At 47.5% G+C, this 16976-nt stretch overlaps 1 protein-coding gene and 1 pseudogene across 1 annotated transcript in view; one reads left to right on the top strand and one right to left on the bottom strand.

The window, feature by feature from the left end:
- LOC139159796 (zinc finger protein 721-like) overlaps positions 1-8175 on the bottom strand; it is a 47476-nt pseudogene extending 39301 nt beyond the window's left edge.
- The window catches only part of LOC139159795 (zinc finger protein 271-like), a 42244-nt gene extending 25662 nt beyond the window's left edge, over positions 1-16582 (top strand). The window contains exon 5 of the mRNA XM_070737187.1: positions 15222-16582. Within this exon, the coding sequence (XP_070593288.1) occupies positions 15222-16250 (1029 nt within the window). The 3' untranslated portion in view covers positions 16251-16582. The remainder of the gene's footprint in view (positions 1-15221) is intronic.
- Positions 16583-16976: the final 394 nt, after the last annotated feature.

Below are 16976 nucleotides of genomic sequence, written 5' to 3'. Positions count from 1 at the left end.
GCACACACACACACACTTTTGGCACACACACCCCAGAAGATTCGGCCTCACTGTTTTAGGGGGTCTGTTCATCACTTGGAACGGCCATTATGTCACTGGTTGTTAAGCAAGGACCATCCAAGATCATCCAAGGGCATGGGGTGAGGTACCATCAATATGCCGGTGATACCCAGCTATACATCTCCACCCCATGTCCAGTCAACGAAGCAGTGGAAGTGATGTGCCGGTGCCTGGAGGCTGTTGGGACCTGGATGGGTGTCAACAAGCTCAAACTCAACCCAGACAAGACGGAGTGGCTGTGGGTCTTGCCTCCCAAGGACAATTCCATCTGTCCGTCCATCACCCGGTGGGGGGGAATTGTTGACCCCCCTCAGAGAGGGTTCGCAACTTGGGCGTGCACCAGTTGCGGCCCTATTTGGACAGGGAGTCATTGCTCACAGTCGCTCATGCCCTCATCACCTCCCAGTTCGATTACTGCAATGCTCTCTACATGGGGCTACCTTTGAAAGTGTTTGGAAACTTCAGATCGTGCAGAACGCGGCCACGAGAGCCATTGTGGGGCTTCCCAGATTTGCCCATGTTTCTACAACACTCCGTGGCCTGCATTGGCTGCCGATCAGTTTCCGGTCACAATTCAAAGTGTTGGCTATGACCTTTAAAGCCCTACATGGCATTGGACCAGAGTACGTCCGGAACCGCCTGCTACCGCACGAATCCCAGCAACCAATAAGGTCCCACAGAGTTGGCCTTCTCCGGGTCCCGTCGACTAAACAATGTCGTTTGATGGGCCCCAAGGAAAGAGCCTTATCTGTGGCGGCCCCGGCCATCTGGAACCAACTCCCCCCGGAGATTAGAACTGCCCCCACCCTCCCTGTCTTTCGTAAACTACTCAAGACCCACCTATATCATCCGGCATGGGGGAGTTGAGACACCTTCCCCCAGGCTTTTTTATATTTTATGTTTGGTATGTATGTGTTGTTTCGTTTTAAATATGATAGGGTTTTACATGCTTTTTTTAAATATTAGATTTGTTTTGCCGTAATATTGTTTTTATTATTTTTGTGAGCCGCTCCGAGTCTTCGGAGAGGGGCGGCATACAAATCTAATAAATTATTATTATTATGATTACTATTATGATTACTATTATGATTATTATGATTATGATTATTATTATTATTAAGTCCTCGACTTAGGACCAAAATGGAGCCCAAGATTTAGATTGGGAGACATTTGCTCAGAGAATTTTGCCCCGTTTTTACAACCTTTCTTGCTCCAGTCGCTAAAAGAATCATCGGCGGTGTTAAGTCTGCAACCTGGTTGTTAAGCGAATCTGGCTTTCCCATCGACTTTGCTTGTCAGAAGGCGGCCAAAGCCTTTTGGTCTCGGGGCACAGTGACCGTCATAAAGAGGAATCCATTGCCAAGCCTCTGAATTTTTAATCACGTGACCTCTGGGATGCTGCGATGGTCGTAAGTGTGAAAAATGGTAATAAATCATTACAACAGCATTTCATTGCTGTGGCAACTTCAAACAGTCATGTAAGTTGTAAGTCGAGGACTATCCATACACCTCTAAATGTCCGCTCTTCTTTAACAGATTAACAGAGTTGGAAGGGACCTCTCAGGTCATCTAGTCCAGTGTTTCCTTTTTTGAGCCGCGGTACATTATTCATATTTTCAAAATTCTGGGGAACACTGAACGGGGGGGGGGGTGGGGGGGGGGGGCGGGGGGCTAAAGAAAAGTTTGGACAAAAAAAAATATCTCTTCCTCCATTTCACTCTATTTCTCCCTCCCTCTTTCTCTCTCTTCCTTCCTTCCCTTCTTTCTCTCCATCCCTCTTTCTTTCTTCTTTCTTCCTCTCTTTTTTTGCTCTCTTTCCCTCTCCCTCCTTCCCTCCCTCTATGTCTTTCCCTCTCCCTCCTCCCCCCCTCTCTTTCTCTCTCTCTCTTGCTTTCTTTCCCTCTCTTTCTCTTGCTTTCTTTCTCTCTCATTCTCTCTCCCCTCCTTTCTCTCTCTTTCTCTCTCTCTCGTTCACCACGCCAGCAACAAAGAGAAAAAGAAAGAGAGAGAGAGAGCCGGAGAGAGAATGGAGGGCGCCGTTGTGGCGCTTTCCTGGGCAGATGGCTTTGCTGACCGGAGAAGCGAGCGATCCGGGAGTCCGGGACTGTGTGGCTTTGCGCCATGAAGAGAAAACGGCAGCAGGGAAAAGTCGGCCGGGCTAACGGGAGGCGGCGCGTGGCCGAGCACTGGGGACATCTGGGAGGGCGAGGGGGCTGATGGCTGCTGCCTCTTAGTTGCAGAGCCGGCGGGCGGAGGCGAAGACAACGGCGCCCTCCATTCTCTCTCCGGCGGCGGAGGAGAGGGGGCGGATCGCTCCCCAAGGCAGAAGGCAGCGGCGGAGGAGAGGGGGCAGATCGCACCCCAAGACAGGAGGCGGCAGCGGCGAGTGGGCGGATCGGGCGGGCAATGGGGCAGGGCAGAGAAGCCAGGGGCGCGTTTGGCCGGAGACACCGTGGGGAGGCAGGGGCGGCCGCGGCTCCCTTTACTCCTACTGCCGCACCTCCCCGCCCCTGCCTCCTTTTTCCCGCCTTCCTTCTTTGGGGGCCAGCAGGAGAGCGCCGGAAACAGCTGCGTTGGGCAGCAGCCGGGGGACAGCTGCGAGTGGGAGCTCCAGGTCGGAGACACTGGCGGTCCGGCACTGGCAGCGCCCCGCCCAGCTGGAGCTTCCAAAGACTTCGTGGCACACCTGGCTGTGTCTCGCGGCACACTAGTGTGCCGCGGCACACCGGTTGGGAAACGCTGATCTAGTCCAACCCTGTTGCCCAAGCAGGAGACCCTACATCTGCCTCTACCTAGGATTGACCTCGCTACCTCCTGGTTGTGAGGCAAGGGCGCCACCTCTAGGCCACAGCCTAGTCTTCCCCTAAAATAATAAATTCTCAAGTTCTATCAGAGAGAATTTGATTGCTGGCAACCAAGGTTAGCTCATCCAGGGGTGTCATGGAAGCTTACAGAGGTTCCCTTTCTGATCCAATATCCTGGTGTCCCTCTCGCTGTCTTCCTGCTTAGTTGCGGCATACGGCTGCCTCTGCTCCATTTCGGGGGGAGCCTGACCAGTCTCGGAGGAATGCACAGAGCTCTCTTGGATGTTGACCTGGAACTAGCAGAGAGGAACAGTTTTAGGATAGGATAACGGGGCTGGGAGGAGACGACTGTGTCCCTTTGCCAAATGGCTATTGCTCAAACCCAAGCTGTAGATATTTATTCCCAGATGGGATTGAGTTGGTCTCCCACTGAGTTCATTTTTCATCTCTCTCTCTCTCTCCCTTCTCCCCAAACCCAAATCATTGCCTGCCTGCCTACCTACCTATACCTACCTATCATTGTCTGTCTGTCTGTCTGTTTATCAACACCAGTTGCAGCCCTATCTAGACCGGAGTCACTGCTCACAGTCACTCATGCCCTCATCACCTCGAGGCTTGACTACTGTAACGCTCTCTACATGGGGCTACCTTTGAAAAGTGTTCGGAAACTTCAGATCGTGCAGAATGCAGCTGCGAGAGCAATTGTGGACTTCCCTAGGTATGCCCATGTTTCACCAACACTCCACAGTCTGCATTGGTTGCCGATCAGTTTCTGGTCACAATCCAAAGTGTTGGTTATGACCTATAAAGCCCTTCATTGCATCGGACCAGAATATCTCCAGGACCGCCTTCTGCCGCACGAATCCCAGCGACCAGTTAGGTCCCACAGAGTTGGCCTTCTCCGGGTCCTGTCGACTAAACAATGTCGGCTGGCGGGACCCAGGGGAAGAGCCTTCTCTGTGGCGGCCCCGACCCTCTGGAACCAGCTCTCCCCGGAGATTAGGATTGCCCCCACCCTCCTTGCCTTTTGTGAACTTCTTAAGACCCACCTCTGCTGTCAGGCATGGGGGAACTGAGACACGTTCCCCAGGCCTATATAGTTTATGTATGGTATGTTGTGTGTATGTTTTTTTAAATTATGGGTTTTTAGTTTTTTAAATATTAGATTTGTATTTTACATTGTTTTCTACTATTGCTGTGAGCCACCCCGAGTCTACAGAGAGAGGCGGCATACAAATTTAATAAATAAATAAATAAATAAAAATAAATAAATCATTATCTATCACAGTGATGGCAAACTGTTTTTTCCTCGGGTGCTGAAACAGTATGCGGGCGTGTGCTATCGCGCAAGTGCCCACACCCATAATCCAATGCTTGGGGAGGGCAAAAACAGCTTCCCACACCCCCTGGAGGTCCTCTGGAGGGTAGAAATGGCCTGTTTCCCAACTTCTGGTGGGCCCAGTAGGCTCGTGTTTCATCCTTCCCAGGCTCCAAGGGCTTCCCTGGAGTAGGGGAAGGGTAAAAACACTTCTCCCCATCCCCCTGGAAGCTCTCTGGAAGCCAAAAACGCCCTCCCAGAGCCTCTGTGCGAGCCAAAAATCAGATGGCTGGCACACACATGCACATTGGAGCTGAGCTAGGGCAATGGCTTGTGTGCCAGCAGATACGGCTCCGCATGCTACCTGTGGCACCTGTGTCATAGGTTCGCCATCACAGGCCTTTTCCTCTATCCAGCTTCTTTCTTTCTTTCTTTCTTTCTTTCTTTCTTTCTTTCTTTCTTTCTTTCTTTCTTTCTTACTTACTTACTTACTTACTTACTTACTTACTTACTTACTTACTTACTTACTTACTTACTTACTTATTTATTGGATTTGTATGTCTCCCCTCTCTGTAGACACGGGGCGGCTAACAACAGTAATAAAAACAGCGTATAACAATATTAAACAATATTAAAAGAGTTAAAAAACCCTTATTATAAAACCAGACAGACATACAGACGTACCATGCATAAAATTGTAAAGGCCTAGGGGGAAAGAGTATCTCAGTTCCCCCATGGCCTGGCGGCAGAGGTGGGTTTTAAGAAGCTTACGAAAGGCAAGGAGGGTGGGGGCAATTCTAATCTCTGGGGAGAGTTGGTTCCAGAGGGCCAGGGCCCCCCACAGAGAAGGGTCATTGTTTAGTTGACGGGAGCTGGAGAAGCCCCCCCTGTGGGACCTAACTGGTCGCTGGGATTCGTGCAGCAGAAGGCGGTCCCGGAGATAATCTGGTCCGGTCACATGAAGGGCTTTATAGGTCATAACCAACACTTTGAATTGTGACCGGAAACTGATCGGCAACCAATGCAGACTGTGGGGTGTTGGTGTGACATAGGCATATTTGGGAAAGCCCATGATTGCTCTCGCAGCTGTATTCTGCACGACCTGAAGTTTCCGAACACTTTTCAAAGTACAGTGGAACCTCGACATACGAGCAGCTCTACTTACGAGCTACTCGAGATAAGAGCTGGGAGGGGAGCGACATTTTTGTTCGCCTCCCGAGCTCACATTCGGGATACGAGCGCCAAGGAGCTGTCTCCTGAAGCTGAACACTAACTTCCGCTTTCGGCTTCAGGAGACAGCTCCTTGGCGCTCGTATCCCGCGTGTTTTTAAAAGGTTGCAGCCGGCCTGGGGGGGCTCGGAGGGGTGCTGGCAAGCCCCCCAGGCCGGCTGCAACCTTTTAAAACACGCGCGCCGCTTCGCAGCTCTCTGCTGAATCCGGAACGCTAACTTCCGCGTTCGGATTCAGCAGACAGCTGCAAAGCGGTGCGCGTGTTTTTAAAATGTCAGAGCCGGCCTGGGGGGCTCGGCAGCTGTCTGCTGAATCCGAACGCGGAAGTTAGCGTTCCGGATTCAGCAGAGAGCTGCGAAGCAGCGCGCGTGTTTTTAAAACGTCAGAGCCGGCCTGGGGGGCTCGGGGGCTTCCCCCCGAGCCCCCCCAGGCCGGCTCTGACGTTTTAAAACACGCGCACCGCTTTGCAGCTGTCTCTGAACGCTAACTTCCGCGTTCGGCGGCAGCGGTTTTTTTTTTGTTGTTGCACGGATTAATTGACTTTACATTGTTTTCCTATGGGAAACAATGTTTCGTCATACGAGCGTTCTGACTTACGAGCCTCCTTCCGGAACCAATTAGTCTCGTAAGTCGGGGTTCTACTGTATGACCTGCCCTTTTGACTTAGCCTGCACCAACTTCATTTCCGCATCTCTCCATCCCAAAATGTAATTAATAATAATAATAATTTATTAGATTTGTATGCCACTCCTCTCCGAAGACTTGGGGCGGCTAAAATGTAGCTCCAATTAAGACAGAAAACTCAAGACAAAGCGAGATATCTTTCAATGAGAATCTCTAACTAAGCTTCTTGGCCAACGTGGAGACCTCTGCGACCTCCGAAGCCAGAGTCCCACACCATCTCACCTGCTTTCCGCAGTGGTCCTTGGCCTCTCGTTGACGCTGAAGGAACTCTTCGGCCAGTCCCACCGCTTGGGAACATGTCTCGGGGCTGCATTCCCAGACCCAACTCTGGATCTCTGTGGGCAGGATGGCCAGGAATTGTTCTAGGACCAACAGCTCCAGGATCTGCTCCTTAGTGTGTTTCTCCACTTTCAGCCACCCGTAACAAAGATTTTGGAGCTGATTGTATGCAGCGGTAGGTCCCCCAGCCTCCTGGTAAGAGAAATGCCGGAAGTTCTGACGATGTTTCTCCCTCCGTAGAGCATCACCTTGCAAGATGGCAGCTTTTACTTTCCTGTAATCTGTCCTCTCCTTGGCCTCCATTCCATCAAAGACCTTTCGGATCTTTCCACTGAGAGCTGGCAAGAGCCTGGCTACCCATTCCTCCCTGGGCCACTGGCAAGCTTTGGCCACTTCCTCAAAGGAATCCAAGAATGCCTGGGCATTATCCCACGGAGTGGGCTCCTCTACCAAGGGTGCAGATCTCCAGGTGGAACAAGGGGACTCCATCTTCTTCAGAAAGACCTGCAACTGGGCTTCCCAACATCTCGTCGCACTTTCTCTCGCTTCTTCTTTCACCCAATGGGATGTTATAATTTCTGGATGGTGTCCAATAAACCCAGAAGGCACTGACCCCAACAGTGGACTTCCTCCTTCCTCATCTGCCTGGGGTTTGAGGGCAACCACCTTCTGGAGGCCACCAAGAGCTTCTCTGATGTCTTCTGGGTCTTCTTCTTTTGGCCAGACTGGGAAGGCATTTTCTTCCATTTTAATCCAGGGATGTAAGAATCTCCAAAAATAAGTTCTCAGGAGTCACACTTTTCTCCTAAACTAAATGTAAAGTAAAAAAAGGTTTTTAAAAAGTGTAAAGTTCTACACTTAGGTAAAAAATACCATATAAACTGGGTAATCTGGTTGTCTACTAAGACTTCAAGATCCCTGTCACAGTCACTGCTATTGAGTCTGTCTGTCTGTCTGTCTATCTGCAGCAACATTATCTATCATCATTGTCTGTCTGTCTGTCTGTCTGTCTGTCTGTCTATCTGCAGCAACATTATCTATCATCATTGTCTGTCTGTCTGTCTGTCTATCTGCAGCAGCATTATCTATCATCATTGTCTGTCCGTCGGTCCGTCCGTCCGTCCGTCCATCCATCTGCATTATCTCTGTCTCTCTGTCTCTCTCTTATATAGCTGCCCATCTCACAAACAAGTGATCTGGGCGGCATGCCGACAAAACTAAAACAAGTAACTAAACCAACCATCATTTACCTGTAAAAAACCCCCGAACATTTTACTTATTTATCTTAGTTAGAAGATGAACAGTTGCTTGAAATGCCTCCCCGGACCCACAAGTCTGCTTAAGTCACCACGAAGGGCTTCGCTTTCACCAAGCTCAGGCGTTATTGGACTGCCAAACTCACCGCGCCCAGGATGATGGGTGCGGTAGGACACTCCGACCCGATTGGACAAGGCATAGCAGAATAACAGACTTGGAAGGGACCTTTGAGGTCTTCTAGTCCAACCCCCTATTTCCCTCTTCCCTGCCTTTTTTCTGGGGTCGGGAGCGCCACGCCTGCGATCCATGCGGAGGGGATGCGTGGGGGGGAGCTTTATAATTTGGGGAAGAAAAGTCTGTCTGTCAATCAAATAGAGGCTTTCCCCCTAATTTTGGCGAAAACCCCTTCGCATTTTTGCACCTTTTCCCGTCCCCCCACCCCTAAATTCTTTGTTGTTGTTTTTCAATATTACCTTATTCTGGTTCCCCTTGTTCTTTTGCAGCTGTTGAATCAATTAAAAAAAACCCCAACCTCTTCTTGCTTTGCAGAAAAAAGAGAAGCTTTTGCTCCCTCCCATTCACTCCTCCCCCTCTTCTTCCTTTCTAGGAAGCCCAGCTCTATAGACTTAACCCTTTGGAAACAAGAAAGGCTTTAAAAAAACCTCCAGTTGTTTAGATCAGTGTTTCCCAACCTTGGCAACTTGAAGATATTTGGACTTCAACTCCCAGAATTCCCCAGCCAGCAAATTCTGGGAGTTGAGGTCCAAATATCTTCAAGTTGCCAAGGTTGGGAAACACTGGTTTAGATTTTGAAGCCACGATCTTCTTCTTCTGCCTGGACATCATTAGCCTTCAATCTTTTCCTGGAGGATTAAGTGAAGTATGGCATTTTTCCCGATATACTCTATCTGAAATATTCTAACTTTTGCTTTTTAATTATTTTGATGATTTCCCTTGGCTTTCCCAAGCGCCTTATTACCTCCTCATTTCTGATTTTGTCAAGCCAGCTTATATTTAACAGCCAGCTGCAAATCCACACTTTAAATATAGTGCAGAGAAGAGTGACAAAGATGATTAGGGGACTGAAGACTAAAACATATGAAGAACGGTTGCAGGAACTGGGTATGTCTATTTTAATGAAAAGAAGGACCAGGGGAGACATGATAGCAGTGTTCCAATATCTCAGTGGTTGCCACAAAGAAGGAGTCAACCTATTCTCCAAAGCACTTCAGGGTAGAACAAAAAGCAATGGGTGGAAACTAAACAAGGACAGAAGTAACTTAGAACTAAGGAGAAATTTCCTGACAGTTAGAACAATCAGTGGAACAGCTTGCCTCCAGAAGTTTGTTTGTTCATTCATTCATTCATTCATTCATTCATTCATTCATTCATTAGATTTGTATGCCACCCCTCTTCGTAGAATGAATGTGAATTATTATTCTTTATTGGATTTGTATGCCGCCCAACACTGGAAGTTTTTAAGATGATGTTGGATAACTATCTGACTGAAGTAGTGTAGGGTTTCCTGCCTAAGCAGGGGGTTGGACTAGAACAGTGTTTTTCAACCAGTGTGCCGCGGCACACCAGTGTGCCGTGAGACAGGGTCAGGTGTGCCGCAAAGCTCAGAGAGAGAAAGAAAACAAGAGAGAGAGAGAGAAAGAAAGAAAGAGAGAGAAAGAAAGAAAGAAAGAGAGACAAAAAGAAAACAAGAGAGAGAGAGAGAAAGAAAGAAAGAGAGAGAGAGAGAAAGAAAGAAAGACAGAGAGAAAGCAAGACAGAGAAAGAAAGAAAGCAAGAGAGAGAAAGAGAACAGGAGAGAGAAAGAAAGCAAGGGAGAGAGCAAGAGATAGAGAGAAAGAAAGAAAGAGAGAGAAAAAGAGAGGGAGGGAAGGTGGGAGAGAGAAAGACAGAGGGAGGGAGGGTGAAAGAGAGCAAAAAAGAGGAAGGAAGGAAGAGAGAGAGAAAGAGGGATGGAGTGAGAGAAAAAAGAAGGGAGAGACAGAAGGAGGGAGAGAGAAATAGCGCGAAAGGGAGGAAGAGAGAAAAGATTTTTGTCCAAACTTTTTTTTAGCCCCCCCCCCCCAATGTGCCCCAGGGTTTTGAAAATGTAAAAAATGTGCCTTGGCTCAAAAAAGGTTGAAAATCACTGGACTAGAAGACCTCCAAGGTGCCTTCCAACTCTGTTATTATTATTAAGAGGAGGACAGCCATCTGTCTGAAATGGTGTAGAGACTCTTGGGGGGTGGGATTAGACGACCAGAAGGTCCCTTCCAACTGTACAGGTAGTCCCTGGGTTACGTCGTCCCCGACGTACGATGTTTCATCGTTACGACGACGACCCGGGGACAGGTTTGAAGCCACCGGTGCCGCCACCGCGTCCGTTCAGGCGAAGGGATCTCCGCGGTGGGTGGCGGCTTCGGAGACGCCCTCACCCGAACAGAGGCAGCGACGGCTTCAAGGAATCAATAGCCAGTCCTTCTCGGCACTGCATCGCTGCAGCCTCCGAGGCTGCCGCCGCCGCCGCCTCCGTTCGAGTGAGGGGATCTCCACGGTGGGCACCTCGGAGGCTTCAGCAACGCAGCGCCGAGAAGGCCCAGCTGTTGGTTCCTTGAAGCCGAGCCTTCTCGGTACTGCGTTGTTGTAGCCTCTGAGGCTGCCGCCGGCACCGCCTCCATTCGTCCGAGGGGATCTCCACAGTGGGAAGCCTCGGAGGCTACAGCAACGCAGCACCGAGAAGGCCCGGCTTCAAGGGACCAACAGCCGGGCCTTCTCGGCGCTGCATTGCTGTAGCCTCCGAGGCGCCCACCGCGGAGATCCCCTCGCCCCAACATTCAGCAGGAGGCTTCGCCGGCTGTTTTATTTATTAATTAGATTTGTATGCCGCCCCTCTCTGTAGACTCAGGGCGGCTAACAACAGTAAAAAGACAATATGAAGAAGCAGCCCCGCCCCCCACTGCCGCCGTGTAAATCAGAATATTTGTGTAAATTGGAATATTCCGATTTACACCAAATTTGTCTTATGACGGGCCGTGGGAACGTATCCCAGTCGTAAATCGGGGACTACCTGTAGTAATCTTAATCTACAATCACCTGGGGGTGAAAGACTGATGCGAATCCTGCTTGCTCCTCCCTTCCCTTTTCCCTCCCTATTTCATCAACCCTCTTCTTGGTTTCCGGCTTCAAAGGAGTTAAGTAGAGGCGGTTGATTCTTCCTAGAAAGGAAGAGAACATTTAGGGTGGAGTTGGAGGTGTGTGATAAAAATATACTGTAGTACCAAAGCTTCTATCAGTCGCGGTCTCGCCTTAATGCTGCCGGAGTCGGACATCGGCAGCGGCGTTTGCAGAAAGCTGAGATCGACCCTGCGCTGCCTTCGGGTCTTTTTGGTGTGTGTGTGGGGGTGGGAGGGTGAGGGGTGGGGGTCGGGTCCTTAGGGTTCCCCACTTAATTGGAGCGGGGGCTGCCCGTGGGTTCCTTCCACCCGCCTTGTGCATTTGAGCAAAGCGAAGCTGCAGAGGAGCAGGGAGGAAGGGCGCTGGGAAGCCTCCCCCACCCCACCCAAAAAAGACCGGAGCCGTACCTGCAGATTGGATGAGGAGGGGCCGCCTTTGCAAAACGAGAGCCCGTGGTCTCCCCTTTTCCATGTCCTGGTGGGGGGGAGCAGCTTATTATTATTTTTATTTTTTTGTCCAATACACAATGAGAGTTTTAGTGGGTACTGTATACACACACACACACACACACACACACATAGAAAAATACATGATGAAGGTTACAGAGGAGATACTCATAGTAAAATATATCTAAGAATAGAAAAGAAGATATAGTAATAGAACATATCAATGAAAGAATAGAAGAAGAGATATAGGAATAGAAGAAAGGTATAGGAGATATAGGAGAGCAATAGGACAGGGGACGGAAGGCACTCTAGTGCACTTGTACTCGCCCCTTACTAACCTCTTAGGAATCTGGATACGTCAACCGTAGATAATCTAAGGGTAAAGTGTTGGGGGTTTGGGGATGACACTATGGAGTCCAGTAATGAGTTCCACGCTCGGTAACTGAAATCATATTTTTTACAGTCAAGTTTGGAGCGGTTAATATTAAGGTTAAATCTGTTGTGTGCTCTTGTGTTGTTGTGGTTGAAGCTGAAGTAGTCGCCGAAAGGCAGGACATTGCAACATATGATCTTGTTTCGTCCCCTGTCTTAGTTCTAGGCTTTCTAGGCCCAGCTTACCCCCCCCCCCTCCCTTCCTGTATTTCTGGCTTTCAGTTTGCTTGCTGCCTCTCCTTCCCCTACCCCTCCCCACCCACCCCCTTTGCAGGTGTTGGAAGGAAAATCCATCTGGTTCGGTCTCAAGCCAGAAGAAAGATGCTGGAAACAAAATGGACTCTGGAGGCTGATTGAACAGAAAGTCCATTTATTGGTGAACAGAAAAGCACCCGAGTTTGTGGCTCTGGGCAGCTGACAAAATGGAGTTTGGAGTGGGTGAGTTTTTATACCTGGTGAATTTCTTTTTTAAAAATATCTTTATTGAATATTTACCATATAAAAACAAAAACAAAGTAGAAAACATACAAAAACATACAGATATGCTAAACAGTGTCGGTTGGCGGGCCCCAGGGGAAGAGCCTTCTCTGTGGCGGCACCGGCTCTCTGGAACCAACTCCCCCCGGAGATTAGAACTGCCCCTACTCTACCTGCCTTCCGTAAACTCCTTAAAACCCACCTTTGCCGTCAGGCATGGGGGAACTAAGACATCTCCCCCTGGGCATGTTTAAATTGTGTATGGTATGCTTGTGAGTGTGTATGTACTATATGGGGTTTCTTTTTAAATCTTAAATGTTTTAAATGTATTCAGATTATTTATGATTTGTCTTTCTCTGCTGTGAGCCGCCCCGAGTCCTCGGAGAGGGGCGGCATACAAATCTAAATAATAAATAAATAAATAAACACACACACACACACACACACACACACAGACATATGTATCACATGTTTTTGCTGAAGGTTTTTCTTACTTTGAATGTTCTGGGCGCGTTGGTAGGGGGATGGGGAGCGTGTGCGCTCATGCGCCCGAAATTGAAAATCACTTTCGCTGGTCTCCGCTGTGAGAAGAACGGAGAGAGAACCAGAGAGAGTGAGAGCAACAGACAGAGCAAGAGAGAGAGAAAGTGAGAAAGAGAGAGAGAAAAAAAGAGGGGGGAGAGAAAGAGATAGCAATAGAGAGAGAACAAGAGAGAGAAAGAGTGAGAGAAAGAAAACAAGAGAGAAAGAGTGTGAGAGAGAAAGCAAGAGAGAGAGAAAGAAAACAAGAGAGAAAGTGAGAAAGAGAGAGAGAGAAGGGGGGAGAGAAAGAGATAGCAAGAGAGAGAGAGAGCAAGAGAGAGAAAGAGTGGGAGAAAGAAAACAAGAGAGAAAGAGTAAGAGAGAGAAAGCAAGAGAGAGAGAGAGAAAGAAAACAAGAGAGAAAGTGAGAAAAAGAGAGAGAACAAGAGGGGAGAGAGAAAGAGAAAGAAAGAAAGAAAGAGATGAGAGAGGAAGGAAGGGAGTGAGAGAGAGGAAGAAAGCAAGAGAGAAAGACAGAGAAAGCAAGAGAGAGAGAGAGGAGTGGAAGGAAGAGAGAGAGAGGGAGATGATAGAAAAAAGGGGAGAAAAAAAGAGAAATGAGAAAATGATTGAGGCAGAGAATGACAGGAAAGAGAGAGAAACAGAGAGAGAAGTGACTTTTGATTTAAAGCATATGGTTAAAGCACTTAAATAATAACAGAGAGAAAACCCCCCAGCCCTCACCTGTTTTTATTAATAGGTTGTTTTAGTTTTAATAGTAATGGATTTTGGTTTTTTTTAATTATTAAGTTCTTTTAATAAAAAAGAAGGGATTTTTTCTTTCTTTCTTTCTCTCTCTCTCTCTCTTTCTTTCTTTCTATGCCGCCCACTGCCGCTCAGACACTATATTTTTCCGCCCACACCGAAAAAAAATTAGAGGGAACATTGCTACCAGGTCCACTGGAAGTTGGGAAACAGGGCAGTGGGGAGGTTGTCCATGCATGCGTAGGGTTTGGGAATGTGGGAGTGGGTTTTGCACGCATTTGCAGGGGGGCAGGCGGCATTGAATTATGGATGTGGGCACTTGCATGCATGCAATGTGCATGTGTGTGCTGGCCAGCTGATTTTTGGATCACCCAGAGGCTCTGGGAATTCGTTTTTGGCTTCCAGAGATCCTCCAGGGGGGTGGGGGAGGGCATTTTAAACCCCCCCCCAGCTCCAGGGAAGCCTTTGGAGCCTGGGGAGGGAAAAACACGAGCCTACTGGCCCACCAGAAGTTGGGAAACAGTTTCCAGCCTCCATAGGGCCCCCAGGGGTGGGGGAAGCTATTTTTACCCTCCCCAGGCATTGAATTATGTGTGTGGGCACTTATGCATGTATGTCCACACTCTTTTGGCACCTGAGGAAAAATAGCTTCGTCATCACTGCGAGAGCAATCATGGGCTTTCCCAAATATGCGCATGTTACACCAACACTCCGCAGTCTGCATTGGTTGCCGATCAGTTTCCAGTCACAATTCAAAGTGTTGGTTATGACCTATAAAGCCCTTGATGGCACCGGACCAGATTATCTCAGGGACCGCCTTCTGCTGCACGAATTCCAGCAACCAGTTAGGTCCCACAGAGTGGGTCTTCTCCGGGTCCCGTCAACTAAACAATGTCGCTTGGCGGGACCCAGGGGGAGAGGCTTCTCTGTGGTGGCCCCGGCCCTCTGGAACCAACTCCCCCCAGAGATTAGAATTGCCCCCACCCTCCTTGCCTTTCGTAAGCTGCTTAAAACCCACTTCTGCCACCAGGCATGGGGGAATTGAGATACTCTTTCCCCCTAGGCCTTTACAATTTTATGCATGGTATGTCTCTATGTATGTTTGGTTTTTATAATAATGGGTTTTTAACTGTTTTTAGTATTGGATTATTATATGCTGTTTTATTATTGCTGTTAGCCGCCCCGAGTCTCCAGAGAGGGGCGGCATACAAATCCAATAAATAAATAAATGAATGAATGAATAAATAAATAAATAAATAAATTAAAATAAATAAATAAATTAAAAATAAGTAAATAAATAAAATAAAATAAAATAAATAAATCACTGACCTACACGGTCCCTTTCAACTCTTAGATTTTGTGATTCTATACTTTTCTCGAAAGGAAATATTATTCTTCACTTCTTTTTCATTCTAACAGTGGATAAAAGATTGTGATCAAAGACTTATCTACATGACAACTATCAACAAGCAGTAGAAAATTAGCGCAGGTCAGCAGCCACCATAAAGCATGGAGAAAGCCTTGGATCTTTCATCAGACACAACCAGCATTCCAATAAACCATGAAACAACCTATGAATGCTCAGAGTGTGGGGAATCCTTTGCTCGCAGGCCCCTCCTTTTGACCCACGGGAAGGCCCAAGTGGGAAGTGGATCCATTCAAAGTTTGGAGGGTGAGAGATCCTTCTCTGGAACAGATTTGAAAGATCTCAGATTAAAATCCTATAATGTATGTGACTTATGCTTTGATCGAAAGTCAGAACTTCTTAAACATCAGAAAATCCACACTGATGAGAAACCTTATCAATGTCTGGAATGTGGGAAAAATTTCCATAAGAAAGCCAATCTCAGAATCCACGAGAGAATTCACACAGGGGAGAAACCCTACAGCTGTGGACAATGTGGGAAGAACTTCGCTCAGAATGCACATCTCTGGATCCATGAGCAGATTCATGCAGGAATCAAACCTTACAAATGCTCTGAGTGTGGAAAATGCTTCATCCAGAGCTCGGCTCTTCAGAGTCATGAGAAAACACACCGAGGGGAGAAAAATGAAAAGTGTCTCGAATGTGGGAAATGTTTTACCTGGAAATCAAACCTGGTGCAACATCAGAGACTTCACACTGGAGAGAGACCCTATGAATGCTCAGAATGTGAGAGACGATTTGTAAATTCTTCTGAACTTCAGAGGCACCAGAAGAGGCACAAAGGAGAGAAACCCTATAAATGTGGAGAGTGTGGGAAAAGATTTCTTACTCCAAGAGAGGTTCAGAATCATGAGAGAATCCACACAGGGGAGAAACCCTACAAATGTGGGGAGTGTGGGAAATGCTTTTCCGAAAAACACAACCTTGGAAGGCATCAGAGGCTTCACACAGGAGTGAAGCCATACAGATGCGAAGAATGTGGAAAACGCTTTGCTCAAAATGGAGATCTTTGGAACCACCACAAAACCCACACAGGGGAGAAGCCCCATCAATGCAATGAATGTGGACGGTTTTATCGTACCACATCAAGCCTTCGAAGCCATGTTAAAATTCACACAGGGGAGAAAAATTACAAGTGTTTAGAATGTGGGAGAACATTTGGTAAGTCGTCTTCACTTAAAAGTCACATCCGAATCCATACAGGAGAGAAACCCCATAAATGCTCAGAGTGCAATAAATGTTTTTCTCAGAAAACTACTCTTGTAATACACCAACGAATCCACTCTGGAGAGACACCGCATAAATGTTCGGACTGTGGGAAATATTTTGCCCAACCTGCAGCATTCCACAGGCACACCCGAAGTCACGCAGGGGAGTGACCTTACAAGTGTGCAGAATGTGAGAAAACTTCACTGTAAATCAAAGCTTAAAAGGCATCAGAAACTCCACAGCAGAGATAAAGCCTTCAGTTATGAACAAAGTGAGAAATATTTTTTCTAAAAGTTACATAGAAACATAGAAATCTGACGGCAGAAAAAGACCTCATGGTCCATCTAGTCTGCCCTTATACTATTTTCTGTATTTTATCTTAGGATGGATATATGTTTATCCCAGGCATGTTTAAATTCAGTTACTGTAGATTTATCTACCACGTCTGCTGGAAGTTTGTTCCAAGGATCTACTACTCTTTCAGTAAAATAATATTTTCTCATGTTGCTTTTGATCTTTCCCCCAACTAACTTCAGATTGTGTCCCCTTGTTCTTGTGTTCATTTTCCTATTAAAATCACTTCCCTCCTGGACCTTATTTAACCCTTTAACATATTTAAATGTTTTGATCATGTCCCCCTTTTCCTTCTGTCCTCCAGACTATACAGATTGAGTTCATTAAGTCTTTCCTGATACATTTTATGCTTAAGACCTTCCACCATTCTTGTAGCCCGTCTTTGGACCCGTTCAATTTTGTCAATATCTTTTTGTAGGTGAGGTCTCCAGAACTGAACACAGTATTCCAAATGTGGTCTCACCAGCACTCTATATAGCGGGATCATAATCTCCCTCTTCCTGCTTGTTATACCTCTAACTATGCAGCCAAGCATCCTACTT

The sequence above is a fragment of the Erythrolamprus reginae genome, chromosome 2, assembly GCF_031021105.1.
Source record: "Erythrolamprus reginae isolate rEryReg1 chromosome 2, rEryReg1.hap1, whole genome shotgun sequence".
Classification (NCBI taxonomy): Eukaryota; Metazoa; Chordata; class Lepidosauria; order Squamata; family Dipsadidae; genus Erythrolamprus; species Erythrolamprus reginae.
This window is presented reverse-complemented; position numbering and strand designations above follow the sequence as displayed.